Source organism: Pseudorca crassidens, chromosome 15 (assembly GCF_039906515.1).
Source record: "Pseudorca crassidens isolate mPseCra1 chromosome 15, mPseCra1.hap1, whole genome shotgun sequence".
Classification (NCBI taxonomy): Eukaryota; Metazoa; Chordata; class Mammalia; order Artiodactyla; family Delphinidae; genus Pseudorca; species Pseudorca crassidens.
In genome coordinates, this window is record NC_090310.1 from 44,890,735 (window position 1) to 44,918,010 (window position 27,276).

Here is a 27,276-nt window from a genome sequence, read left to right on the forward strand (position 1 = left end):
AATATATTTGTTATCAGTATATCTGTATCTGCGTATTGCTGTTTCCCACACTAGAACTTAGACTCTGACGGCAGGGACTTTGCTGCTTTATCTTCAGTGTCTAGAACAATGCTGAATATGCACTTCATAAATATCTGCTGAAGGAATAATGAATCATCACAAACCCCCAGAAGTGGGTACTACTGCCCCCACTGTATAGGGAAGGAAGTGAGTCTCAGGCCTGAGGTCTGAAATTGAAAAGGTTTATGGCAAAGGAAGGTTGTGGATACTGGTGTTCCTTGGATTACACTATAGAATTGTGTATTTGATAAAAACACTTAGCTAAATTATCCATTACTGTAGAGCTGGGAAGGAAAGGTCACTCAACGTAAGGATAAGATTCAGAGGCTTTGTAGACCATTCCCAGGCTCATTTCTCAGACCACACATCTACTGTATCTATACTTGCAAAAGAGGAACAAAGTTTCTAGGGTTAGATAGAATGGATCCAAGTAACGTTGTTTGTTTATTTTATTTATTTATTGGCCGCTTGGCATGTGGGATCTTAGTTCCTGACCAGAGATGGAACCAGCGCCCCCTGCAGTGGAAGCGTGGATTCTTAACCACTGGACTTCCAGAGAAGTCCAAAGTAACACTGTTTTAAAAAAAAAAAAAAATAGCCACGGGAATTCCCTGGTGGTCCAGTGGTTAGGACTCTGCGCAGTTCCACTGCAGGGGGCATGGGTTTGAGAACTAAGACCCCGCATGTCACATCGCGGGGCAAAAAAAAAAAAAAACAAAACAAAAGCCAAATAAAACGAATTGTTTCCATAGCAGTAATTCCCACCTTTGATTCTATATGGTTATGAAAATTTCCGTCATCATCTCGGCGGGAATATGGCTATGTGTATTCATGTTAATCAAGGGCAATCCCCAACCACCACCTTGTGAGTTATTGTACACGTTTTTAAATGACTGATTTAATATCAAATGTAGTACGGTGGAGTTGAAGGCTTAAATACAGGGTCTGTCACTTTACGAACTGTGTGATCTTGGGCAAGTTCTCTAACTTCTGTTTTCTAATCAGTACCAAGAGTCTTAATAACCACTTTAAGGATAATCGTGAGAATTAGGTGAAGTATGTCACAGTCCCTAGCACACAAGAGATACCCAATAAAAGTTGTTTTCCCTTTACCATCACACAAACAAACCCACACTGGAAAACCGAACAGACGCAACGCTGGGTGCTAACATCACTGCACACCTTTGCCGGGTCTGCCTTCTAGACCGCATCGTGCGCGTCCCCGTTAACCTAAACGAGAATGAATGAATCCAACGGAAAAGGGGACGTACGTCCATCCCGAGCTGTGCTGCGCGGGAGCTGTCCTGCGGCTCAGCCTGAGCTCAGACCAAGGCCTGGACAGGAGGGCTGGGCTGAAGCCACACCAAGGTTCGTAACCGCCCAGGTATGGGGCTTCCTGTGGCACTGCGGCTGCAGAACGGAGGCAAATGTCCCCTGGCCGCCGCCGTAGCCTGGAGGCCGGCAGTGCGCTCCTATTGGTTGCGCGTTTGCGCGCCAAAGCGGGGCGGAGGCGGGGTCGGCCCAGCGCGTCGCGGACCTGTAGGAGCTGAAACCGTAGGGCCTGGTTAGGCGGCCGTTTGACTGAGAGCCGGTTGTCTGTAAGGGCCGGCGCGACCACCATGTTCTGCGAGAGGGCCATGGAGCTGGTCCGCGAGCTGCACCGCGCGGCCGAGGGAAGGCTGCCGGCCTTCAACGTGAGGGCGGCGGGCGGGCGGGCGCCTCCCAGGGGTGGCTTTTCTGGGGACTGCGCAGCCGGGACGGGACGGCGGGTGTGCCCGTGGTTCTTCGCGGTGGATGTGGCCGGGTTGGTTTCTGCGGCTTCCCGCGCGCGGTCTGGACGGTCGGCGCCTCGCCCCGGTGACGCGCCGGAGAGGCCCGGAGACGGGTGCTGGAGCGCAGGTGTGAGTTGCACTGGGGAGGTGTGGACCGGGGTAGCGGGGCGTTAGGGCCGCGCCTGGGAGGATGCGGTGAGCGCAGCCCCGCCGGGGAGCCGGCGGTGCGGACACCCTCTCCCCGCCGGCGAAGGGCGACCGGCGCTGGGTGCGCGGGCCGCACGGGGGCTCCGGGGCCGGGAGGTTTGCTGTTCACTCACAAGGCATTTCAGGGCAGCGATGGGGTAGCTCTTCGTGTTTTGAAGATAACTGTGGCGGCACTTTGGGGAATGGATCGAAGAGAAGAAAGAGTGGCTCTGGGTGGTTACAGTAGACCACACGAAAGCTGTGTATGGTTCGAACTGCCCGGTCAGCGGGTGCTGAAAGCCGTGTCCTGAGACAGCAGGACTTGTAGCTACGGCTGGAGATGGGATGGATAGTGGGAGAGGAGAGGGGTCGGCATCTCCGGAGGCTTCTTTCTCTGGTAGCGGAATAAACATCGGAGGTCAGCAGGAAGAGTGTTTGGGGAAGGTGAGTTTTGTTTTGAACATTAAAGAGCAGTTAGTTTGACACTTAGGTCATTTAACGGATGGGGAAACTGAGCCGCGGAAATTATGGATCCAGTTAAGCAACTTGCCTGAACTTGCAGCATATTGGAGCCAGAGCCTCAATCTGAATACAGGTTTCCTAGAGTCCAGTCTGTTGTTCTTGCAACTTCAGACAGTTACTTCATCTAAAAAGTTAGGAGACCACAGTGGGAGGTTCAGTAGAGACGCTGGAATGCAGAGGGGTGGAGGCTGTCAAATGTGGTCCCTCTGGGGTCGGAAGACTAGGTCCTTTGCGGGTCGTGGTACATGGGAGGAAACCAGCCCAAGGGCTCAGAGACTGCCCACGGTGCTGGCTATTCAGACCCTTAGTCCAGCTCTCTTTTTCACTCACATTTTAGGATAAGTGTTGGTTTCGCACTTCGGGGTGGGGGGCTCAGGGGCGGACTTAGAAGTTGTGAAATCACTCGCTTTTCTGGGTCTTAGTTGGCGGAGGTGCACCTTTTCTTGCAGTCGTGCCTGCCTTCGAGGCCGGCCACTGGCACAGCTGAGCTGAGACCAAGAATTGATCTGATTGACCCCACACACTCTTGACCACACAGACTTTCAAGAATTATTCCTTCCAGGCAGATGATGGCTGGTTTAGAGCAGGGACTCTGCCTTGTTCGTTCCATAATCCCTCATGGTTAGGTGCTGTGTTCAGCCGATTGGAATGATTATGCACTTTCTACATGCAGAACTGGTAATCGTTTAAGTGAGTTTTTAGGAAAATTATTTTAGGTATCTTTAAAAAGTTATTTCACACTTGTCTTTTGTATACCTGCTGATCTACTAATTGTGCAAGAGTTTCAACTATTCCTTAAAACAATATTTGTAATAAATGGAATATTTAACTGAATTCTAATAAATCAGACTTTTCTATGATCTCTTTTAACCAGCTGATGAAAGAAAAGGTAGAAATCATGCTTTCATTTTTTCATCAAGAATCATTTCTTATATTCAAGCAGGGTTAAGTAAAGTGTAATTCTGTAATTATACCAGTAGTGCCAAAGCACTTTTGCTAATGCATATATTTTGGCTCTAAAAGTAGATGGGTTACTTATCTTTGTTTTGTTTTGGGTGGGTTTTTTTTGGTTGTTGTTATAGCATTAGTGGTTTTTTTCTCCTTTTTAAAAAGTTTTCAATTGAAGTATAGTTGGATTACAATGTTTCAGGTGTAGAGGTTGCTTGTTGACAGACTTATTGTGTGACATTTATGAATTTTATAATTCTAATGTTTTTATCCTTCCAAGGGAAAATTTTGTGTGCGTGTGTGTTTTATATCTTTATTGGATTGCAATTGCTTTACAATGTTGTGTTAGTTTCTGCTGTACAACAAAGTGAATCAGCTATATGTTTACATATATCTCCATATCCCCTCCCTCTTGAGCCTCCCTCCCACCCTCCCCATCCCACCCCTCTAGGTCATCACAAAGCACCGAGCTGATCTCCCTCTGCTATACCGCAGCTTCCCACTAGCTATCTATTTTATACATCGTAGTGTATATATGTCAGTGCTTCTCTCTCAATTCGTCTCACCTTCCCCTTCCCCCTCTGTGTCCACAAGTCTGTTCTCTATGTATGCATCTCTATTCCTGCCCTGCCACTAGGTTCATCAGTACCATTTTTCTAGATTCCATATATATGCGTTAAAATATGGTATTTGTTTTTCTCTTTCTGACTTACTTCACTCTGTATGACCGACTCTAGGTCTGTCCACATCCTTACAAATGACTCAATTTCGTTCCTTTTCATGGCTGAGTAATATTCCATTGTATTTATGTACCACATCTTCTTTATCCATTCATCAGTTGATGGACATTTAGGTTGCTTCCATGTCCTGGCTGTTGTAAATAGTGCTGCAGTGAACATTGGGGTGCATGCATCTTTTTGAATTATGGTTTTCTCTGTGTATATGCCCAGTAGTCGGATTGCTGGGTCATATGGTAGTTCTATTTTTAGTTTTTTAAGGAACCTCCATACTGTTCTCCATAGTGGCTGAATCGATTTACATTCCCCTCAACAGTGCAGGAGGGTTCCCTTTTCTCCACACCCTCTCCAGCATTGATTGTAGTTTTTTGATGATGGCCATTCTGACTGGTGTGAGGTGATACCTCATTGTGGTTTTGATTTGCTTGTCTCTAATGATTTGCCTAATGATTTCTCTAATGATTTGCTCAAGTAGAAAAATTCCTTTGACCTTTCTATTTTCTATTCTAGCAGTGGGATTTTTTTTGGTAGTAACCTTTTAAGATCATTTTCCAATAAATAATAAATTATTTATGTACTTTTGTCATGCATTATTGCTTCTGTAGGGCTATTGATTTTTTTTGTCATTAGTTTTATCGAGGTATAATTTATATACAACAAAATACACATTTTAATAGACATTTGAATTTTGACAAATGTATACAATCCTTATAACCAGCAACCCAATCAAGATTTCTGTCACCCCAAGGATTCCCTTTTCTCTTTTGTAGCTACTAGCTACCTCCCATCTGCAGCCTTAGGCAACCATGGATTTTCTTTCTGTGCTACAGATTATATTTGTCTTTTTAAATGTATTTCTGGAGTCAACATGCTCGGAGTTGCAAACTTTTCTGGACGGGGCCAGTTGGAAACATACAGTGTGTACTCCTTTCTGTCTGACTTCTTTTCTCAGTACAGTATATTCAAGATTATCCTTAATCAGTATGTTAATTGTGTATTTTGTGTTAGTAATTCATTTCTTTTTATTTTTTTAAATTATGGTAAAATATACATAACTTAAAATTTGCCATTTTTAAGTATACACTTCAGTGGCATTAATTATATTCACATTGTTGTGCAACCATCACTCTTATTTCCAAAACTTTTCATAACACCAAACAAACTCTATAACCTTTAAGCAGTAACTCCCCACTCCTCTTTCCCCTCAGCTCCTGGTGACCTCTAATCTACTTTGTCTCTGTGAATTTGCCTGTTTCAGATAAGTGGAATCATACAATATTTGTCCTTCTGTGTCTGGCTTATTTCACTAAGCGTAATGTTTTCAAGGTTCATCCATGTTGTTGCATGTATCAGTACTTCATTTCTTTTTTTGGCTGAATAATATTACATTGAATGGGTATACAGTATTTGGTTTATCTGTTCATCAGTTGGACATTTGGGTTGTTTCCACTTTTTGGCTGTTATGAATAATGCTGCTCTGAACATTTGTGTACAAGTTTCTGTATGAACATAGGTTTTCAGTTCTCTTGAGTATATACCTGGGAGTGGAATTGCTGGTTAATATGGTAATTCTGTGTTTAACTTTTTGTGGACTCATCAGACTGTTTTCTACAGGGCTGTACCATTTTACATTCCTACCTGCATTGTACAAGGGTTCCAATTTCTCCCCATCCTCTCCAACACTTGTTATCATGGCCATCCTAGTAGGTGTGGAAGGACTATTGTGTTTTTTTTTTTTTTTTTTTTGGCTGTGTTAGGTCTTCGTTGCTGTGCGTGGGCTTTCTCTAGTTGCGACGAGCAGGGGCTACCCTTTGTTGTGGTGCACGAACTTCTCATTGCAGTGGCTTCTCTTGTTGCAGAGCACAGGCTCTAGGCGCGAGGGCTTCAGTAGTTGTGGCACATGGGCTCAGTAGTTGTGGCTCGTGGGCTCTAGAGTGCAGGCTCAGTAGTTGTGGCGCATGGGCTTAGTTGCTCTGCGGCATGTGGGATCTTCCTGGACCAGGGCTTGAACCCGTGTCCCCTGCATTGGCAGGCGGATTCTTAACCACTGCGCCACCAGGGAAGTCCTGTACTATTGGTTTTTGATAACATACATAAAACAAAGATAAACATAGATAAAATATTGCTACAAACTTGGTGGGGGAATTAATGAGCGTAATTTTATATGTTCTAGGAGGATGGACTCAGGCAAGTTCTGGAGGAGATGAAAGCTTTATATGAACAAAACCAATCTGATGTGTAAGTTGATAAGATTGATATTTTAAAACAATTTAAGAAATATGATATTGAAATCAGATAATCTTAACATTAGTTTTAATTTTTTTAATTTTTCATTATTTTTAAATTAATTAATTAATTTATTTATTTTTGGCTGCGTTGGGTCTTCATTGCTGTACGCGGGCTTTCTCTAGTTGCGGCGAGCGGGGGCTACTCTTCGTTGTGGTGCATGGGCTTCTCATTGAGGTTGCTTATCTTGTTGCAGAGCACAGGCTCTAGGCGCGCAGGCTTCAATAGTTGTGGCTTGCGGGCTCTAGAGTGCAGGCTCAGTAGTTGTGGCGCACAGGCTTAGTTGCTCTGCGGCATGTGGGATCTTCCTGGACCAGGGCTTGAACCCATGTCCCCTGCATTGGCAGGTGGATTCTTAACCACTGCGCCACCAGGGAAGTCCCAACATTAGATTTTAGATATGATTTGCTTTTTCTAATTCTCTGTGAGCCTGATCATACCCTAACTATACAGAACTAGAGGGATTTGTGTTAATCACTGCTATGTCCATGGGGATTCAAACAGTGCTTGGCATATGGTAGATGTTCAATAAATATTTGTTGTTTGACTGATATGACTTGAAATGAATCGGGGTGGACCTAAAAGAGATGAGACAGGAGTAAGTAACAACCTTAAGTGAAATGTATTGTTTCCACTGCTTGTTTTCATCAGAAGAAGACTTAGTGGGTTAAAAGGAGAACAGGCAGTTTGTAAACTTAGCAGGAGCAGCAGTGACTTACAGTATCTTGAATGGAGTTCACTGAGAACTAGTGCTACAGAAGGCTTGGTAGGTGAGAGGGTTCTTGAGTTACAGACTATTTAGAGCCAAGCATGGTAGTTGGCCCAGTGGAGAATTTGGGCTGAATGACCAACTTCACAGGGTCCTGTGATTTGGTGGAGTAAGACACAGAGTACTAACTGCTGGATCAAAGGCGAGGTCTTCAGATCTCAATCTGTCTGCAACATGAGGTTTCATGTTTGGCCTTGTTAGGGAGTGTTTTCATCAGTTAGTTGGACATAGAAATCAGTACTATGCTGTTAAGATTTGTGGAGTACACAGAACAGTAGGCACGTTTTGCAGTTACTGTATTTAAGGATAGATACAGATGGAACAAGGAACTGAACTGCAACAGGTCTGCAGTAAATGTAAGGGAAATGTAAAGTCCTGAACTCAGGTTCCCAAACTGTTCATTTGTTCATTCAGCAGATATGTACTAAACAATTATGAGCTGATAAATGGCTCTGGTATTTCAATTGTGAACAACATAATCAAGATTTTTGCCCCCATGACCCTCACAGTGTAAGGCAGAAGGCAGATATTAAATACAGATACACCAAGTTGGAATACATGCTATGAAGGAAAACAACAGCACTAGGAGAGAGAATAATGAATTGAAAATATTAGTAGATTGAGGAATCAGGGAAGTTCTCTCCAAGGAAGAGACATTTCAGCTGGGGCCTGAAGGAGAAGCAGGTTTTAGCGAGGCAGTAATTGGGGCAGAGAGCATTCTAGGTGGAGGAAACAGCATATGCAAAGACCCTGAGTCATGAAAGAGGATGGGATGCTTAGGGAACTGATCATTAAAGAAAGCCAGTGTGGCTGAAACTTAGTGAGCAGGCAAAGGGTGACACCCGGTGAGATTTTTAAGCATGTGGGGCAGGTGGAGGCATGTTTGTGTTTTAAAAGACCACCCTGGCTGCTGCTGTGGTTAGTAAATGGAGGGGCTGAGAGGATAGGGAGGCATGCTGGTCATGCAGGTGGCAGGAGAGGTACGCCAGACTAGGGAGAAAGTGAACAGTTTATAGACATATTTAGGAGGTGGCCTAACAGGCCTTGGTCCAGTAAGAGGATGATTTTCCTGTATTCATACCATCTGGAAATTCATGATCCAAAATTCTGTGCCCTATCCTCCTAGTTTTGTTCTCGGGGGTCAGTCACTATTACCAGTTTCTGGTGAAAATTATTTGTCAGAAGAACTCTGTTCCTATTTAATTACTCATGTGTAAATGTGAGTTTTTTAAGGAAGTTCTTATGTACCTAATAAAGTACTCTGATGTTAGGTTGGCTGTATTTTATTTGTGCTATTTCTTTATAATCCAGAGCACATTGTAAACAGTGTGGAGAATAGGGAATTCCCTGGTGGTCCAGTGGTTGGGACTCTGCGTTTCCACTGCAGGGGGCACGGGTTCGATTCCCGGTTGGGGAACTCAGATCCTGCAAGCCTCTTGGTGTGGCCAAAAACAAAAAACAACAACAAAAAAATGTTGAGAATGTATCTAACGTTTGTAGAGTGGCAGAAGTGTATAGAACAATCTGGAAGACATGGTAAAATGGGACATATATTTTACCTCTATTTTCAGGGCCTGGAGCAGGCACGTATATTTTGTATTTGTTTCCCTTTAAAACTCCAGAGTAGATTCTAATTAATTCTGTATACCTGGCTTTGTTTTGTTTTGTTTCCAGTTTTTTCTTTTTATTATGGTAAAATACACATCACATAAAATTTGCTATCTTAACTTTTTCTTTTTGGCCACACTGGGGGGCATGTGGGATCCTAGTTCCCTGCCCCCTGCCCTGCAGTGGAAGTGTGGAGTCCCAATTACTGGACCACCAGAGAAGTCCCCCATCTTAACCATTTTAAAGCGTACAGTTCAGTGTATTCAGTACATTCATAATGTCATATAGCCATCACCATCATCTCCAGAACTCTTCATCTTGTAAAACTGAAACACTATACCCATTAAACAATTGTACATTTGGTTTTATTTTATTTTATTTATTTATTTATTGGCTGTGCCACAAGGCTTGTGGGATCTTAGTTCCCTGACTAGGGATTGAACCCGTGCCCTCAGCAGTGAAAGTGCAGAGTCCTAACCACTGGAGCACCAGGGAATTCCCAAACATCTGGTTTTAAAGTGCAATACTCTTCTAATAACCAAGGAGATATATATTTTATAGGGTAAAACCAAAATTTTCTCCCTTTCTGTGTGAAGGACCCTAAAGTACAGAACATGCACATAGTTGAAGATCAATAAATATTTGTTGGATGAGTGGAGGACCACCTGACTCCAGAATTCTTAGCTCACATTATTAGAATGAGGATTTGGAAGTACCACAAAAAGAGGACTCCATAGGATCAGAACATGATGTGAGGCCATAATCTTATGCACCGTGATATTCGATCTGTCTCTTATCCCACCATGAAAAAGGGATTCCAAAAAGTGAGGAAACACAATATTTGTCTTTTGGAGACAATGGAGATTAATCAGTGTGCAAAATGCAAAGTGCCACATGGCTAAACAAAACACTGGGAGTGTGATCCTAGGCAAATTAGTTAGCTTTTGGCTTTTTTAATCTTTTAACATGTTAGCAAAAGCTCTGATGAGACAGGTACTATTTGGGTAGGTTAACTGCTAACATAAATGGTTAAAAACAAGCATGGAGTCACTTGTTAGTTGGCTTGGAAAATTCGACATATACTGAAATAGACATTCTTTTCCTCCTTAAATGTTTTGCCAGGAATGAAGCGAAGTCAGGTGGACGAAGTGATTTGATACCAACCATCAAGTTTCGACACTGTTCTTTGTTAAGAAATCAGCGCTGCACTGTAGCATACCTGTGAGCTTCTCTGTGTTTGCTGGGGTGGCAGGGAGCAGTGGAGGGTTCCCATGTGGTTTCCTAATTAACCATCTTATATGGATAACAGGAATTCTTAGATTTGTCTCTCTTTTATGAGCGTTCTAAATTCTTCTCTTTTTTCTATTTAAACATTTTTTATAATGAAATATTGCAGTATTCATAAAATTAGGGAATAATATTACAAACCCCCATGGAGCCATCAGGTAGGCTTAACAATTCTTAACATTTTGCCATAATTGCTTCATCTTGTTTTATTTGTCTATGCTAAAACATTGTAGAACATCGGGCATTTTACCGCTGAATACCTTAGTATGCATCTCTAAGAAATAAGGACCTTATGGACCTTTTCTTACATGACCACTATGATTCTCATACCTAGAGGAATGAACCCGACTTCACAGCATCCATCCATACTGTATTCCTATTCTCCCTGTTGTCCCAAAGATGTCCTCTTACAATGGTTTGTTTGCCTCAGGAACCAAATAAAAGTCCACATGTTAAATTTTGGTGGTTGAGTCTGGAGTCTCTTTTGATGAAAACAACTTCTGATATCCCTCTGTTATGCCATCTAATACCTTATTAATGTCCTAGGTATGACCGATTGCTTCGGATTAGAGCACTCAGGTGGGAATGTGGCAGTGTCTTGCCAAGTGCTTTACGATTTCACATGTCTGCTGAAGAAGTAAGTCAGCATTGTTGTTCAAGTTTGTGAATTTGGAAAATAGCTGAGGTTATGGCAGTGTTCTGAAATAGTATTTATAGTGTTTCAAAAATCTTTTTTTGTTTTAACATTTGTTTTTGAGTAATTTTTGGTCTCTAGTATATACTGTGATGAGAATGATAGGAGTAATTCTAAATGCTATATGGAAAACTACTATTACTTAACAAAATAAAGGGTCCCATTATGTTACTTGTTAGTGATCCATCAGTAGGATGAAAAACCTGGCATTATTATTGGGAGATTTTCCATAAAATATGTGGGTATACATAATTTGCTTATCAATGTGAATACTTGAATTCTTGATTTATCCAGTCATTAAGGGACAATATTTAAGGACACAGGATTGGAGCCAAGCAAACCTGTGTACAAACCTTGGCTCTGCCACTGTCAGATCTTGGGCAAGTGACTCGACCTCTCCCTGTGCTTAAATTCCCTCATTTACAAAGTGAGGGTCATACTGCCTACAGTGTTGCAGTGACTTCGGACACTACCTAAAGTTAGACCAAACTTCATAGGTTAAGACTGCTCTCACTTCAGATACCAGCCGTAAAGTTTGAGGTTCCCAAGGCCACCCTCCCTTCTGACCAACTGGCTACAAATTCAGAGGTTCCCACCATCCCCTCAGGTTTGGGGCTTTTATCCTCTTGATATTAGTCCAACTTGGAGAGAGGAGAGGGGAGCTGGAAGTAGAGCTCAGTCACCTGTGATTCAATCAACCATGATTTGATCAATCGATCAAGCCTATGTAATGATACCCCAGAGCTGTGTGAGCTTCCCTGGTTGACAGTACTTTGTGTGTGTTGTTACATATCAGTGTGCCAGGAGGGTGGTGTGTCCTGATTCCTCAGGGAGAGGATACTCGAAGCTTCACATTTGGGACTCCCAGACCTCATCCTGGGTGTCTCTTCCTTTGGCTGGTTCTGATTTGTATCTGCAATAAAACTGTAATTGTCAGTGTAGTGCTTTCCTGGGTTCTGTCAGTCATTCTGGCAGATTATTGAACCTGAGGGAGAGGTGTGTGTATGTATGCGCACACACACACTTTACTAATGCAGGTTATGTGTATAGTCTTTTAGAAGTTATCTTGTTTTACCTTTCACAAAGAGATTTACAGTACTGGAATAGATTTTTGTGAATAATGTAAGAGCCTAGTTGCATTTTGAATATGGATATTGAGATGGCATCATTTATTGAAAAGGTCCTCTTTTCCCCTTGCTCTGTGCACAGTGCCACTTGTCATAAATTGAATGTCAATATATCTGTGGATTTTGGATGGGGGACTTTCTCTTCTTTCTTAGTCTATTTGTCCTTGTACCAATTTCATATTGTTTAAATTATTGGAATTTTATAATGTCTTGAGTAAGTGTTCCCATCTTGTTCTTCTTTTTCAATGTCTTCACTGCTTTTGGCCTTCTGCATTTCCTTGCAAATTTTAGACTCAATTTATCAAGTTCCATTTTTTAAAAAATTGGGGTTTTGATTGAGATTGAATTGGATCTATGGATCAGTTGATGTTATTACAATACTGAATCACCCAATCCTTGAAAGTGGTATATCCTTCCACATATTTTGGTTTTCTTTAACTTCTCTCAACAATTAAAAAAAAAAACCAGATTTACTGAGATATAATTTACATCCCCTAAAGTTTATCCTTTTAAAGTGTACAATTCAGTGTATTTAGGATATTCACAGAGTTGTGCATCCGTCACCACCATCTTATCCAGAACATATTCTGTCCCCTCTTCCCAGGCCCTAGAGGCCACTACTCTGCTTTCTTCATGGATTGGCCTAGTATGGACTTTTCATATGAGTGGAATTGTACAATATGTGGCCTTTTGTGTTTTTCACTCAGCATGTTTTCAAGGTTCATCCATGTGGTAACACATATAAGAGCTCCACTCTGATTTACGACTGAATAATCCCATTGTAGGGATGTACACATCTTATCCATTCATCAGTTGATGGACATTTGGGTGTTTTTCTCAACAGCATTTTATAGCTTTCAGAAAACCTGTCAATACAGAGTTTGAAGTTTGAAGAGATCATAATTCTGAAATGGTGTATTTTTCATGGTTTGGTTTCTGGTGGAAAGTTCCTTAGGTCTGTGATTAAGTATGCTGGGATGTAAGTTCTGTGAGAACAGAGATGTTTGTTCACTTTGTTAAATGATCCTAAGTACCTAGACCAGTGCCTGGTTCATAACAGGCAGTCACTAATATTTGTGGTTTGAATGAATGGTCATAGTAATGATCCATGTGGGGATGTGTGCTGTTTTTGAAAGGATTAGTATATAATTTCTGCAAGTTTGTTTTCTTACAGCTTTGTCAAATGGCCATCTTTATGTTTGTAGATGGAATGGTTCAATCATTACAAAAAGTCCCTTGCTACCTACATGAGGTCGTTGGGAGGACATGAAGGTTTGGACATCACACAGGATATGAAACCTCCAAAAAACCTATACATAGAAGTAAGTATACCTTTTTAAAATGGATTTTTCTTTAATGCATAGACTGTGATGACTTTTGTTTAAGGGGTGATGTGGCACATATATATACAATGGAATATTACTCAGCCATAAAAAGAAATGAGATTGAGTTACTCGTAGAGAGGTAGATGGACCTAGAGTCTGTCATACAGAGTGAAGTAAGTCAGAAAGAGAAAATCAAATACCGTATGCTATCACATATATATGGAATCTAAAAAAAAGGTTCTGAAGAACTTAGGGGCAGGACAGGAATAAAGATGCAGACGTAGAGGATGGACTTGAGGACACAGGAGGGGGAAGGGTAAGCTGGGACGAAGTGAGAGAGTGGCATGGACATATATACACTACCAAATGTAAAATCGATAGCTAGTGGGAAGCAGCCACATAGCACAGGGAGATCAGCTCGGTTCTTTGTGACCACCTAGAGGGGTAGGATAGGGAGGGTGGGAGGGAGACGCAGGAGGGAGGAGATATGGGGATATATGTATATGTATAGCTGATTCACTTTGTTATAAAGCAGAAACAAACACACCATTGTAAAGCAATTATACTCCAGAAAGATGTAAAAAAAAAAAAAAGAGGGCTTCCCTGGTGGCACAGTGGTTGAGAGTCCGCCTGCCGATGCAGGGAACGCGGGGTCGTGCCCCGGTCCGGGAAGATCCCACATGCCGCGGAGCGGCTAGGCCCGTGAGCCATGGCCACTGAGCCTGCACATCCGGAGCCTGTGCTCCGCAACGGGAGAGGCCACAACAGTGAGAGGCCCGCGTACCGCAAAAAAAAGAAAAGAAAAGAAAAGAAAAGGGGTATATGAATATATATTAGTTTATACAGGCATACCTTGGAGATATCATGGGTTTGGTTTAAGACCCACAATAAAGTGCATATTCAATAAAATGAGTCATGAAATGTTTTGGTTTCCCAGTACATATAAAGGTTATGTTTGCACTATAGTGTAGTCTATTGAATATGCATTAGCATTATAATGCTAACCATCATCTGACAATGCAGGGTTGCCACAAACCTTCAATTTGTAAAAAGGGCAATATCTGAGAAGCACAATAAAGCAAAGCACAAAAAAGAAAGGAAACAAACTCAAACCAAAAATTTTACCTGTAGGTGGTGGCAGGAATAGGATGGAACAGCTAAAATTTTCTGACTGTACCTGTTTTAAAATTTTAACTTTGGAACCATGTAAATATTTTACATATTGTTAAAACAAAATGAAATCAAAGTGGAAAACCAACTTATACATTTTGAAAACAAAATGAAACAAATGAACCTGTGTTTTCATGTTGGTAGATTTGTCAAACAGTGGTTATTTAAATTACTTTAAAACACATAGATTGATTGTATTTCCCTAGTAGGTACATACGAAGGATGAAAAGAATTACAGAGAAATCTTAACCTGTTTTTAGTAATCATATTATTCGTAATAATGTTATTAGTAATAATATTCCTAAGAATAATATAATATTCTTTAATAAACAGTTTATATATTGAAGAATAGAGCAAAAAAGTAATAGCATGGACTCATGTTGAATCATCTCTTCTAAAGAAGCATTTCTTAGCTCTGTCCACTGAAAAGGCCTAGAAACAAGGACCAACCCAGTAGCCATGAGCATCCACATTCTTGAGTCTACATGCCATTTCCTGTGAAAGGAAACCAGGACTCCTGGGGGGAAAATGGCCGATTCCAGGGCTCAAATAGATTAAAGATGTACAAGCGGAGCATGGAAAGAAAGAAAGTATCAGAGACTAGAAGGGGAGTGCTGAAAAGACTTGGGAGCTGATTCGAAGGAGCTCCCATTAGCCAAAGAAAGGACAGTTTGAGCATCAAAATGATAAACTGCAGTGAATTGCATCACATCAATTGCGTTAGAAGCATGAAAATGACACCTAACAACAACAGTTTTAAAACTGAAACCTCTTTGGGTCTCCTTGGAGAATATGAAGGATGCAACTCATTTTGGAAAATGGTAAATGAAAGAATGGAGTCAAGCATCCATCTTCCGTTACTGCACAAATTCTATCTCAGGGTAGCCAAATTGTTTACGAGGGAAATCTCTTCTGTATAGAAGAATTCCAGCTAATAAATGCAGAAGGAATAAAAGAACTACATTAATGCCATTTTGTAGCCCTAATGCATGGAGGCAAGTAGCTGCTAAAGCATTAGGTGAAAAGCTTAAGAGAGACCTTAGTAGTGGATGGGTATGGATAGCACCTAGGCCCATTGATCAATCTTAACATCCAAAAAGGGACACCAGGATTTCCCTGGTGGCGCAATGGTTAAGAATCCGCCTGCCAGTGCAGGCGACACAGGTTTGATCCCTGATGCAGGAAGATCCCACATGCTATAGAGCAACTAAGTCTGTGCAGCTAAGCCTGTGCACCGCAGCTACTGAGCCTGCACTCTAGAGCCCACACGCCACAACTACTGAGACCACATGCTGCAACTACTGAAGCCTGTGTGCTCTAGGGCCTGTGTGCCACAACTACTGAGCCCATGTGCTTCAACTACTGAAGCCCGCACTCCTAGAGCCTGTGCTCTGCAACAGGAGAAGCCAACCGCAATGAGAAGCCCATGCACTGCAACTAAGAGTAGCCCCCGCTCGCTGCAACTAGAGAAAGCCCGCGCGCAGCAATGAAGACCCAACACAGCCAAAAAAAAAAACCACAAAAAACCCAAAAAACAAAAAGGGACACCAGACATTTTGTGCTTCACAACATCATAACACCATTTGCCAGAAAACTAAACCTGATCTGATCCAGCCCCTGCACCTAACTTCCAGTTTATAGGAAATTCAGGGATGGGGGAACATGTTAAATGACCCCACAGGAGTCCACAACAGAATCTATTTTTGGGAAACTACCAAACTGCCCAGTTTCTTTAACACGTAAGTTGCCAAGGGAAAGGGGAAGGAGGAGAACCCTGTAGATTAAAGGAGACTTGGAGACATATCAGAAATGTGTAATGTGTAGCTCTTGTTTGACTCTCGTTTGAGCATGGCAACTTAAAAAAAATTAATGCGACAAAATGGGGAAATTTGGATTCTAACTGCGTATTTCATAATATTAAAAATTTATTAATAAGGTGTGATAATGGTATTGGGATTTTTTTAAACAATCTTATTTTATAGAAATAAGCACTAAAATAATTATAGATTAAATGAAATGATGTCTAGGATTTGCTTCAAAATAACCCAGAAGTGGGCGAGGGAACAAGATTGGCCACATGTTGATAGTAGTTGAAGCCAGTTGGTGGGACGTTGAGTTTATTAGCCTTTTTACTTTTCAATGTGTTTGAGATTTTCCACAATAAAAGTCTATTTAAAGAAGCAAAATGCTGGTGGTGGGGGGGATTTTTCTTGTATTTCTCAAACCAACTTAAAATACTTTTGGGAGTCATGGTAGGATTGCAGAGGAATCACAGGACATGAAATTATCCAGGAAAAGTAGGAATCAGAGACTTGCCATTGGAGTTGGCTTTGCTAACACCAGTGCTAGTACTCTGGAGAATAAACTGAGGTCTGAACTCTCATAGGAGATGAAAATGCCCTCCCGCCTTTCCTGTGGCAGCACTTGAAGCTGAGCCAGGTCTGAGATTTCTGGGGCTACCTTTGAATGTTCCTTCTTTGCAATTGCAGAAGTGGTTATCAGGCTCCTTACCCCTCCCACCTTCCAACTAAGAGCCTCTCCTGATTCATGTAGCATGAGTCTATATCTTTTCTTTCCTAGTGTGCCTCTAAGTAATACTGGGAAAGAGTCTGAATCAATCAGTCAAAGGAGCTTGGCAGAATCTGTAAAACAAATCTTATAGACTTATGTCCTGTTCTCAGATATTGATACTTTATGGGAGGAATCTGTAAGAGGCAGGTTGTGGTAGATCTAAAATGTTCTCTTTTCTTTGTAGATATGGGGGTTTTTTTTGTTTTCTTTTTAATTTTATTTTTGTCTGTGTCAGGTCTTAGTTGTGGCACATGGGATCTTCGTTGAGGCATGAGGGATCTTTCGTTGTGGTGTGCGAGCTTCTCTGTAGTTGTGGCGTGCGGGTTTTCTCTTCTCTGGTTGTGGTGCATGGGCTCTAGCGTATGTGGGCTCTGTAGTTGTGGCGCAGGGATCCAGGGCCTGTGGGCTCTGTAGTTTGCGGCTCGCGGGCTCTAGTTGAGGTGCGCAAGCTCAGTAGTTGTGGTGCGTGGGCTTAGTTACATGGGCTTAGTTGCTCTGTGGCATGTGGGATCTTAGTTCCCTGACCAGGGATTGAACCTGCGTCCCATGCATTGTAAGGCGGATTCTTTATCACTGGACCACCCTGGAAGTCCCTGTAGATGTGTTTTCAACTGCTTGATTTTTCATAATTTGCAGAGGGAAAACAATCCAGTGACATTGTCTCTTTTTGGCAGCTCCTTAGGTTTCCTTGCTGTCAGTGCTGACATACACATATTTTCGGAGATTTGCCATTTTTCTTTCTCCCCGTCAAAACAGGACCATTGGAACCACTAGAATACCACAGGAAGGAGTACTAGGCCTAAGTACACAGAGAAGAAATAAAGAGAAAGCCTAATACTTTTCATATGGGTATATATAAATCCCCATCTGCTTTATGGTTTCTACATATTAAAAAGTAATTTGGATAAAACATCAGTTTTTCTTTTCAGGTGCGGTGTCTAGAAGACTATGGAGAATTTGAAGTTGATGATGGTACTTCAGTCCTATTAAAAAAAAATAGCCAGGTATTTATTGTCTTAAGATACTTTAAATTTTGTAAGAGTGTTGAATGATGAAAATGTTGGAATCAGTAGCAAGGTAAGTATCACCTTGTGATGATCATTTGTATCGTAGGAATTATGTTTATTATAAAATACTCTTTTGTCCTTTTTCTAAATGTAAAGGCGTGAAGCAAACGTTGCATATAGTAAGAAAAGGTTAATTACAGTTGACCCTTGAACAATGCACAGGGATTAGGGGTGCCTACAGACTCCCCTCTCCCCACACAGTTGGAAATCTGAGTACTTCTCTCTGCCTCAAAAACAAAGGGATTGATAAATGACTCACCCAAAGGCTGGAAGCTAAAACAGTTTGAATAGAATTAGGACCCAAGCCCTAGTTCTTTTGATCCCACCTGTTGTGATCTCTAATTGAACACGAACTTTTCCCCATACTTAGTCAATTTAAAGATCTGTAAAATGAAAATACAGGTTTTATATATGTGTATGTGTGTGTGTGTATATATATATATATATATATATATATATACGCATATTTGAGTGGAGTCATGCAGTTCAAACCCATGCTCAAGCGTTAGCTATAATTTACTAGGGTATTGCTTGAATTTAATACTAAGCATTTCCCTGGGAAGTTGCCACAGTGGGTCTTACTCTAGTTAAGGGGCTACTATGTTGTTGCATTTAGCTCCTTTCTTCAAATTATTATTTATTAAAAAGGTGCTAAGCACTAGTTTTCAGCCTATACTTCTTCACCTTGTAAATCTTAGTTCTTTAGCTAACAAATAGTGATATGTATCAAAAAATTTCTAAGTATTTAATATATAAACATAATAGAATTTAATAGGGAAAGACTGAAATTGTGAAATTGTAACTCACTAAATTTTTCCTTACGAAGAATCTCAATTTATTGTTTCCTTAGAAATCTTCAAGTTCACATTAGATGAATTCACAGTAGCTAAATTTATTTTATCCTATCTCTATTTTCTGTAGTCATATTAGCATAGGAGGAAAGGTGAACTAGTAAAAACCACTCTTTCCTTTGTTGCCTGCCATCTTGTTATGAGACAGTCGGTATTTAATGACCCTAGTCACTTTTGTTGACTTCTGTTTGTTCTGTTGAGCCAAAGAATCGTTCTGGTTATGTGGTTCTTAGCTCATTTCCCTAAGGGAGGGTGAGTTGGTCTCTTATTTTACTAGTACCCTTGGAGTTTTAAATAGTTTCCTGAAACAAAAGTTGAAATTATTAAAGACAGATTTTCAGGGTACCCTAAAATCTTTGGTTGTTAAGGCAAAAGTTTCCCTTCCAAGGATACTAATGAATAGAAAATAGATGGTGAAGCTCTGGGTTCACAAGAACAAAGCTAGCCTCATAAAGCAAGATGTGAGAAAATGCACTTCACCCCAAACAGTGTCCCATGGTTGAATTTCTTTCTCGAGCTTTGTGGCCAGTCTTCCCACCAGGTGTACTAAGACTCCTCAGCAGGGAGGGCCTGGGTGGGGCCAGGGCGGCCGAAACCCAGTCCCTCCTCCATCTGCTGCTGTTAGACGATTGCTGTTTACTGTGTGGCGCATTCAGAAGCCTTCCTCTTAATGAGACTTTGTCTCTCGGTATCACCCTATAAAAATGGGGAAACTTAAAAGCAAAATCTACTCTAACTGATATTAAGGGGCTTCTAAGATGTCTGAGCACATCTGAAACCAGTTTTCTATAAAATCTATAGTGTAGATCACCCACGTAATATACAATATTAATAGGGAAACATTTTCCTACTGTACATTCCTTTATTATTGAGTCTATGGCAAGCATGCTGGTTGTCCAGAAATCAGAACTCCCTCTTTTTAGTAGATATTGGAATAATTGTTAAATGAGCAACTCTATAGTTTTTTCTCTCTCTTTTTATTTTTTTTTACATTTTATATTCTTAAGGCTTTTTAAAAATTCGGTTAAATTAGACAACAGTCCTTGGCCCATGGGTCTTCATGACTGGTTTGGAGGAGTTTCTTTGGTCATGGGTCTCACCTGAGGCCTTTCCACTTCCTTGAATACTTTGCATACTCTCTCCTTCAGTTACTTTCTAGGGTCACCTACACTGCACTTTCTAATGTACTGTTTCTTGTTTTTACCCAAGTATCTCTGTCTCGTCTTTGAGATTTCTTTGGTCACTTGTGAGCTTGGAAAGTCTTCCTGCCTCACTTCCAGCACCTCCCCGCTCCAGAGTTTACTAAATGTTCACTTTTGTTTTAAGCCCTGGTGTTTTGAGAGGGAATCAGACAAGGAGACTCCTTTCCACCTCAGAATGAGAGCAGTGTCCTCTCAGGAGACGTTGAGGATGAGCCTTAGCCAGGCACTGGCATCCTCCACACAGCGTGTGACCAGCACCATGTCATAGGTTACAATGACTTTTAATCCTTGGAAAATATGGGAGAAGAGTTGCATTGTTAGTAGAAGAATGACTGTTCAGACTCAGATCCTAGAAAAGGTTTAATGGAGAAGACACTCCTTCCGTTTGCCTTCCTAATGAGCTGTTGCTGTACCACTGGTGATCCAGTGCCCCAAATCTCACCTACCTGGGTTTTCTGTGCATAAATTTTTTTTTCTTTTTTTTTTTTTGCGTTACGCAGGCCTCTCACTGTTGTGGCCTCTCCCGTTGCGGAGCACAGGCTCCGGATGTGCAGGCTCAGTGGCCATGGCTCATGGGCCCAGCCGCTGCGCGGCACATGGGATCCCCCCGGACCGGGGCACGAACCCGCGCCCCCCGCATCAGCAGGCGGACTCCCAACCACTGTGCCACCAGGGAAGCCCCTGTGCATAAATTTTAAAATGCAAACATTAAGGAAAATACCTACTAGAATTCAAAACTCTTTAGTTAAATTTAACTTAAGCAAAACGTGAATTTGTTTATAAAATTCAGATTTCAGTACAGCTCTAGGTGACATCCATTTCAGTTGATTAAAATAGCAAAAATACTTAAGTTTAGCTTTTAACTACTTAGCTGGTGGAGTTTGAAATATATGTATAATGCGTTGCTGCTTTTTAATGATGCATCGTGTAATTTAACATTCTTTTCATTCCTTTTTCTTCCTCCCCCTCTTCCCTCAGCACTTTCTACCTCGGTGGAAGTGTGAGCAGCTGATTAGACAGGGCATCCTGGAGCACGTGCTGTCGTGACCTCTCGCCAGATGGCTGCCAGGGCTTCCCCCGTTCGAGGCTGGACTCAACCAAGGACACTTCTCCATCTCCCTCTCCACCTCCCCCAGGCCCACCACTTTTTGGTTTTAAAATTTAGACTTACTTTAACCAGGAATGCTTGGCCAAGGAGTATGGTTTGTTTTTCTTTTTCTTTTCTTTCATTTGAACCTTAGTTTCTCTTTTATTTAATTTCCAAATATAATTCTATAACCTTTTATGGTAAACATATTTCTGAATCTATGTTGTATGCTTGCCTTTTGAAGCATCAGTTCTCAATAGAGAGTTTGAATTCTTGCCATACAGAGACTCCACATATCCAATCTGCTGTCCACAGTTCTAGAGGGAAGTCCAGGATCAAGACTCTAGCAGATTCTGTGCCTAAAGAGAGTGCTTCCTAGTTCATACACTGCCATCTTCTCATTCTGTGCTTACAAGGTAGAAGTGGTTTATTTTTCTGTTGTACAGGATTCTCCCCTTTGTGTGGTACGTTGTATCTGTAATCACAACATTCCTACAATTCCCAAAATACTATATACAGTTCCCAAAATACTATAGTGTGTTTTTGTTTAATGAAAGTAAATTATCAATATTACATTTTAATCTCTTTTAAACAATGAGGAAGTTTCACCTGGCTGTATAGGGAGATAGGAGGTCCTTGTGCATCTTGTGTTGCTGGAAGTGTGCATTGTGCAAGCCAGGGAGCTGAATTTCTGCAATTCCTGTTTCCAAATCACATGGGCAGGTGGAGCTGATGGCCTATAAAATTTTCAGCGTATTTAATGTTCAGTAACATGTTAACTTATCACCTGGCTGTTAAGGAAGAAAGGAAGGACACAATGGATTTTGCCCATTTCCAGCAGTGGTGGCTGATCTAGGTCATGCGTGTCTGCGAGCTTGTGGGGTGAGCACCAGGATCTCCCCTTTGGAAAGGGAAATTGAAATTGGGGCTAGGAAAGGAACTTTGTGCAGTTTCCCCCCAACAGTCACAGTGACCAGAAAGTCACATGAAGAGCTGGTCAGCTAAGTGGAGCGCAGTTTCTGTTGCCTGATAAACTGAAAATGGTAGACATCGGAGAGGCACAGAGTGGTCTTGCCTGGTGGTCAGTGGCCTTTCCGCACCAGCCCCTCCACGACCAGTGACTAGAGCCAGTCAACATAAATCAATAAAACCTACAAAATTTTAACTTTTCAACTAGTATACATTCACTTCAAATAAGGAATATACTTATTATTTTATTCTGGGAATTAAACAGAAAAGTACAACATATATCAATAATTTACGTATAGGAATGATGCTGGGCTGTAATCTCAGGCATTCAAATTTAAAATCCAGATAAACACAGTACCTGACACTCTCTGTGCAGTTTATTTCTTAAACAGGCGAATGTTTCTGGCCAAAATTATACTCAAGAAATCAAGCTATAGAGAGGCTCTACCTAGGATGTGGATCTGCATATTTTCACAACACACGTACTTAGGTCAGTAGGCAGCCCTTGACAGACTGTTTGTTTTTGTTTATGTATTTTTATGGCCGCGCCACTCGGCTTGCGGGATCTTACTTTCCCGACCAGGGACTGAACCCATGCCCTCAGCAGTGAAAGCACAGAGTCCAAACCACTGTACTGCCAGGGAATTCCCTCATTTTTAGAAATAATTCCTCCCATCGGTTCGTAGCCACATCAGATTTTCATCTGAATCTCTGGCAATAAACAGTATGGAATATTTCCCTAGTGAATGGGATGGATGACAGTTTTAACTGTCCATCAGTGGTCACTTCCTTCCCTTGCATTTTGCTCTTCCAAGCGTGTGGAACCATGTTCAGGTGATCCCAGAGTCCGTGTGAATCAGCCGTGAGGACAGACAGCAATGAAGGCCATTGCCCTGTTGCCAACCCAGCATCATTCCTGTATGTAAATTATTGATATATGTTGTACTTTTCTGTTTAATTCCCAGAATAAAATAATAAGTATATTCCTTATTTGAAGTGAATGTATGCTTGTTGACAAGTTAAAATTTTGTAGGTTTTATTGATTTATGTTGACTGGCTCTAGAATTGTGGCTAGAATTTTTAAATATATGGTTTTTTTCTTATTATAGCGGTAATATATGCACAGTTAAAAAGGTAAAAAAAAAAATACAGTGTAAAAAATGAATACCACCATCCAGCGTGTCCACCGTTAACTGGTTACAGATATAAGTGCAATCCCATTTCTTTTTAGTGCTTGCCCAATTACTTTCTAGTTTTTGTTTCTAATATGAATGGAATCTTCTTTTCTATTATATTTTCTAATTGGTTTTGGCTGATACATATAAAAAACCTGTAAATTATGATGATTTGGCCACATTCCTATATAAACTCATTTCTTTTTCACATTGATATTGTTGTCTAGAACTGTCAGGAAAATGTTGACTACTGCTGGTAATAGCTAACAACTTATCTTTTTCCTGACTTGACTGGAATGCCACAGTCTTCTTAATCTCTCTATCCCATACTTCTCCAGGAAAACTACCAAAACTTGTGGCCAGTGCAACTTGAAACCTCAAAATAAATTTAATACCATAATAAAACAAAACAGTGGTAGTTAACAAACATGATTTTTCCAAGTACACTTGGGGAACTTAAGTGATGATCATATATGATTTCTCACTTAACTCCTTAAAGTTTATGAATTATATATATAGAATTTTATTGTTGAACTATCTTGCATTCCATTTTTAACATTCTTCTTGGCTGTGATGTGTTAACCAGTGAACTGCAGGATTTGATTTGGTGTTATTTTATTGTGGAATTTTGCAACTGTGAGTGATGCTGGTTTATAGTGTTTGGGAAGAGGGAAACGTGTGTGTCTTCACATATGTGTCTATACTTCGTCAGTGTTTTCAATAATCTGTTCCTATGAAACAGCCATCTGAACACAGTGGCTTTAAATGACACCATTTTATTAGTTCTCCCAGTTCTGTGGGTTGAGTGGGCTCAGCTGGGAGGTTCTGGAGATCTTGCTTTGTGTCCCTGATACAGTTGCATTCAGGTGGTGGCTTGGCCAGGATGGCTTGGCCTCTGGTCTCCATGTGGGCCTCTCCCGTGGTTCTCTCCAGCAAGCTGGCTGGGCTTCTCACCTGGCAGCTTAGGACACCTGCAGTGTTAAGAGGGTGGATGTGGGTGCTGCTAGTTTTCTTTCTTTCTTTTTTTTTTTAAATTTTTTACATTGTTTTTAAAAAAATTTTATTTTTTTGGCTGTGTTGGATCTTCGTTGCTGCGTGCGGGCTTTCTCTAGTTGCGGCGAGCAGAGGCTACCCTTTGTTGCGGTGTGCTGGCTTCTCATTGCGGTGGCTTCTCTTGTTGTGGAGCACGGGCTCTAGGCATGTGGGCTTCAGTAGTTGTGGCACGTGGGCTCAGTAGTTGTGGCTTGCGGGCTCTAGAGCGCAGGCTCAGTAGTTGTGGCACACAGGCTTATTTGCTCCACGGCATGTGGGATCTTCCCGGACCAGGGCTCAAACCTGTGTCCTCTGCTTTGGCAGGCAGATTCTTAACCACTGTGCCACGAGGGAAGTCCCGCTGCTAGTTTTCTGAAGGGCTAGTCCTAGTACTGAACTAGTACCATTTCTGCCAAATCCAGTCAATTAATACAGTCATAGGCGCCCAGATTCAGTGAAGAGGCCACGTGAACCACATGAAGGCAGAATGAGAGGCCCACAGTCAGATGGGGTGTCAGTGTTCTGGTGTCTCTTTTTAGTGGTGCTTATTACTTTATCTATTTCTAATAGAAATGTACCTTTTAAAATAGCATTAATACCTATAGAACCATCTCAGTATGAGTCTTCTTTGGAGAGAGATGTTGATCTTTGATTAATTTTTTATTTTCTTTAGTTTATGGTCAAGTTTTCTACTTTTTCTTAAGTAAATTTCAGTTAATCATGTTTTTCTAAATATTTTATTCTATATTTCGAAATGTTTTGAGGAATTGTTTTCTTTTCTCTACATATGGTCATTCCTAATATGTATCTGTCTTCCCTTTTTTGTCTTATGTAACTAAAAGAAGTATCTGTGATGATAATGCATTAATCTTTTAGGATTTAGAGGAGGAAGATGTAGGTTTCAGATGATTTCAGATGATCTTTTGCTTTTCACAATTGATAGTAGTTTTGGATGAGTTGAATTTATTCTATTTTGTAACTTTAGAAAAAACAATGTTTTCATATAGTACAACATGTAATAGCAAAGAAAGCAGCCATCTGCAAGTCAAGGACAGAGGCCTCAGGAAAAACAAACTTGCTAATAACCTTGGATTTCCTCCAGAACTGTAAGAAAATAAATTTCTTTTTTTTAAGACACCCAGTCTGTAATATTTTGTTTTGGCAACCCCTGCAAACTAATAGAGGTTGTTAAATACCTTTGAGAAAAAAATCTATTGCTTTATTGATGGACACTTGAACAGTTTCCATACTTTTGCTATTATAGACAAACCTATGTGAGTAACCTTGTACATATATCATTCTATACATATACAGCTTTGTCTGTAGGACAGTTATAATTTTGATGGCTTTTGCCACAATATGTAGGAATTAAAGTTTGTCCTACCACCAGAAATAATGAGAGTCACTCCCCCCTACCCCCTTTGCTAATAGTGTGTTATTCCCAGTTTGGGGCTGTTACAAAAAAGGTGCCAGGAACATTTGCGTACAAGTCTTTTATGGACAAGTATTTCCTTTCCTCTGAGGGAAATAACTAGGAGTAAAATGGCTGGGTCATACTGTAGGTATAATTGTAACTTTTTAAGAAACTTCCAAACTCCTCCAGGGTTGTTGTGCATTTTGCATTCACACCAGCAGTGTATGAATTCCAGTTCTTCTACATCCTCTCCAACACTTGCTACGATTAGCCTTTTAAATTTTACCCATTCTAACAGGCGTGTAGTACTATCTTGTTAAGATTTTAATTTGCATTTCCCTAATGACTAATGATGTTGAGTATCTTTACATGTGATTATTTGGAATGTGTATATCTTTCGTTGGTGAGCTTGTCTAAATCTTTGTCCATCTGTTAAAAAACTAGGTTGTTTTCTTATTGAGTTTTGGGAGTTATTTATATATTCTGGATATAAGTCCTTTATGAGATATATGCTTTGCAAAGATTTTTCTCCCAGTTTGTGGCTTATCTGTCTATTCTTTTTTTTTTTGCGGTACGTGGGCCTCTCACTGTTGTGGCCTCTCCCGCTGCGGAGCACAGGCTCCGGGCGCGCAAGCTCAGCAGCCATGGCTCACAGGCCCAGCCACTCCGCAGCATGTGGGATCCTCCCGGACCGGGGCACGAACCTGTGTCCCCTGCATCGGCAGGTGGACTCTCAACCACTGCGCCACCCGGGAAGCCCCGCCTTTTTTTTTTTCATTTTAAATTATTTATTTATTTAGTTTGGCTGCGCCAGGTCTTAATTGAAGCATGCTGGATCTTTGGTTGCAGCATGCGGACTTTTTCGTTGCGGCATGCATGCGGGATCTAATTCCCTGACCAGGGATCAAACCCAGGCCCCCTGCATTGGGAGCACAGAGTCTTACCCACTGGACCACCAGGGAAGTCCCTTAACAGAATCTTTTGAAAAGTAGACATTTTTGGTTTTGATAAAATCAAATTTATTCGTGTTTTTTTATGCTTTTGGAGTCATATCTAAGAAATTTTTTTCCAGCCCAAGGTTACAAAAATTTTTTTCCTTCATCTAGAAGGAAACTTTTAGGTTTTACACTTAACTTTATGATCCATTTTGAGTTAATTTTTGTATATGGTGTAAGGTGTGGATTCCAAGGTCACGGCAGGGGTGTGGGGATGGTATATGGATATTCAACTGCTGTAGTACCTTTGTCCTCACAGTACACAAGTGAATGGTTTGCTGTGCCAAGCAGTCTATTCACAAAGCAGGCCCTGGGGCTGGGCTTCACCCACAGCATGGAGTTTGCCCACCCCTGTTCTATTCCTTGACCTCTGTAGTGATCTTCATGATTTCCTTCTGTCTGTTTACTTTGGGGTTAATTTC

General features: G+C 41.2%; 1 protein-coding gene across 4 annotated transcripts; it reads left to right on the forward strand.

Annotated features, from left to right (window-relative positions):
• The first annotated feature begins 1,561 nt into the window (after positions 1-1,561).
• On the forward strand, positions 1,562-25,580 carry GINS1 (GINS complex subunit 1). 4 transcript variants are annotated; one of them, XM_067707437.1, is made up of 7 exons: positions 1,562-1,754; positions 6,399-6,463; positions 10,011-10,109; positions 10,722-10,812; positions 13,202-13,318; positions 17,992-18,066; positions 21,161-25,580. In XM_067707437.1, exons 1-7 carry the CDS (start codon positions 1,680-1,682, stop codon positions 21,227-21,229), a joined length of 591 nt encoding a protein of 196 aa, XP_067563538.1. In that variant the 5' UTR covers positions 1,562-1,679; the 3' UTR covers positions 21,230-25,580. The 4 variants fall into 4 exon arrangements, with proteins under 4 accessions (XP_067563538.1, XP_067563539.1, XP_067563536.1 ...); XM_067707435.1 differs by lacking the exon at positions 1,562-1,754 and adding an exon at positions 1,789-1,959; XM_067707436.1 differs by lacking the exon at positions 1,562-1,754 and adding an exon at positions 2,007-2,462.
• The last annotated feature ends 1,696 nt before the right edge of the window (positions 25,581-27,276 follow it).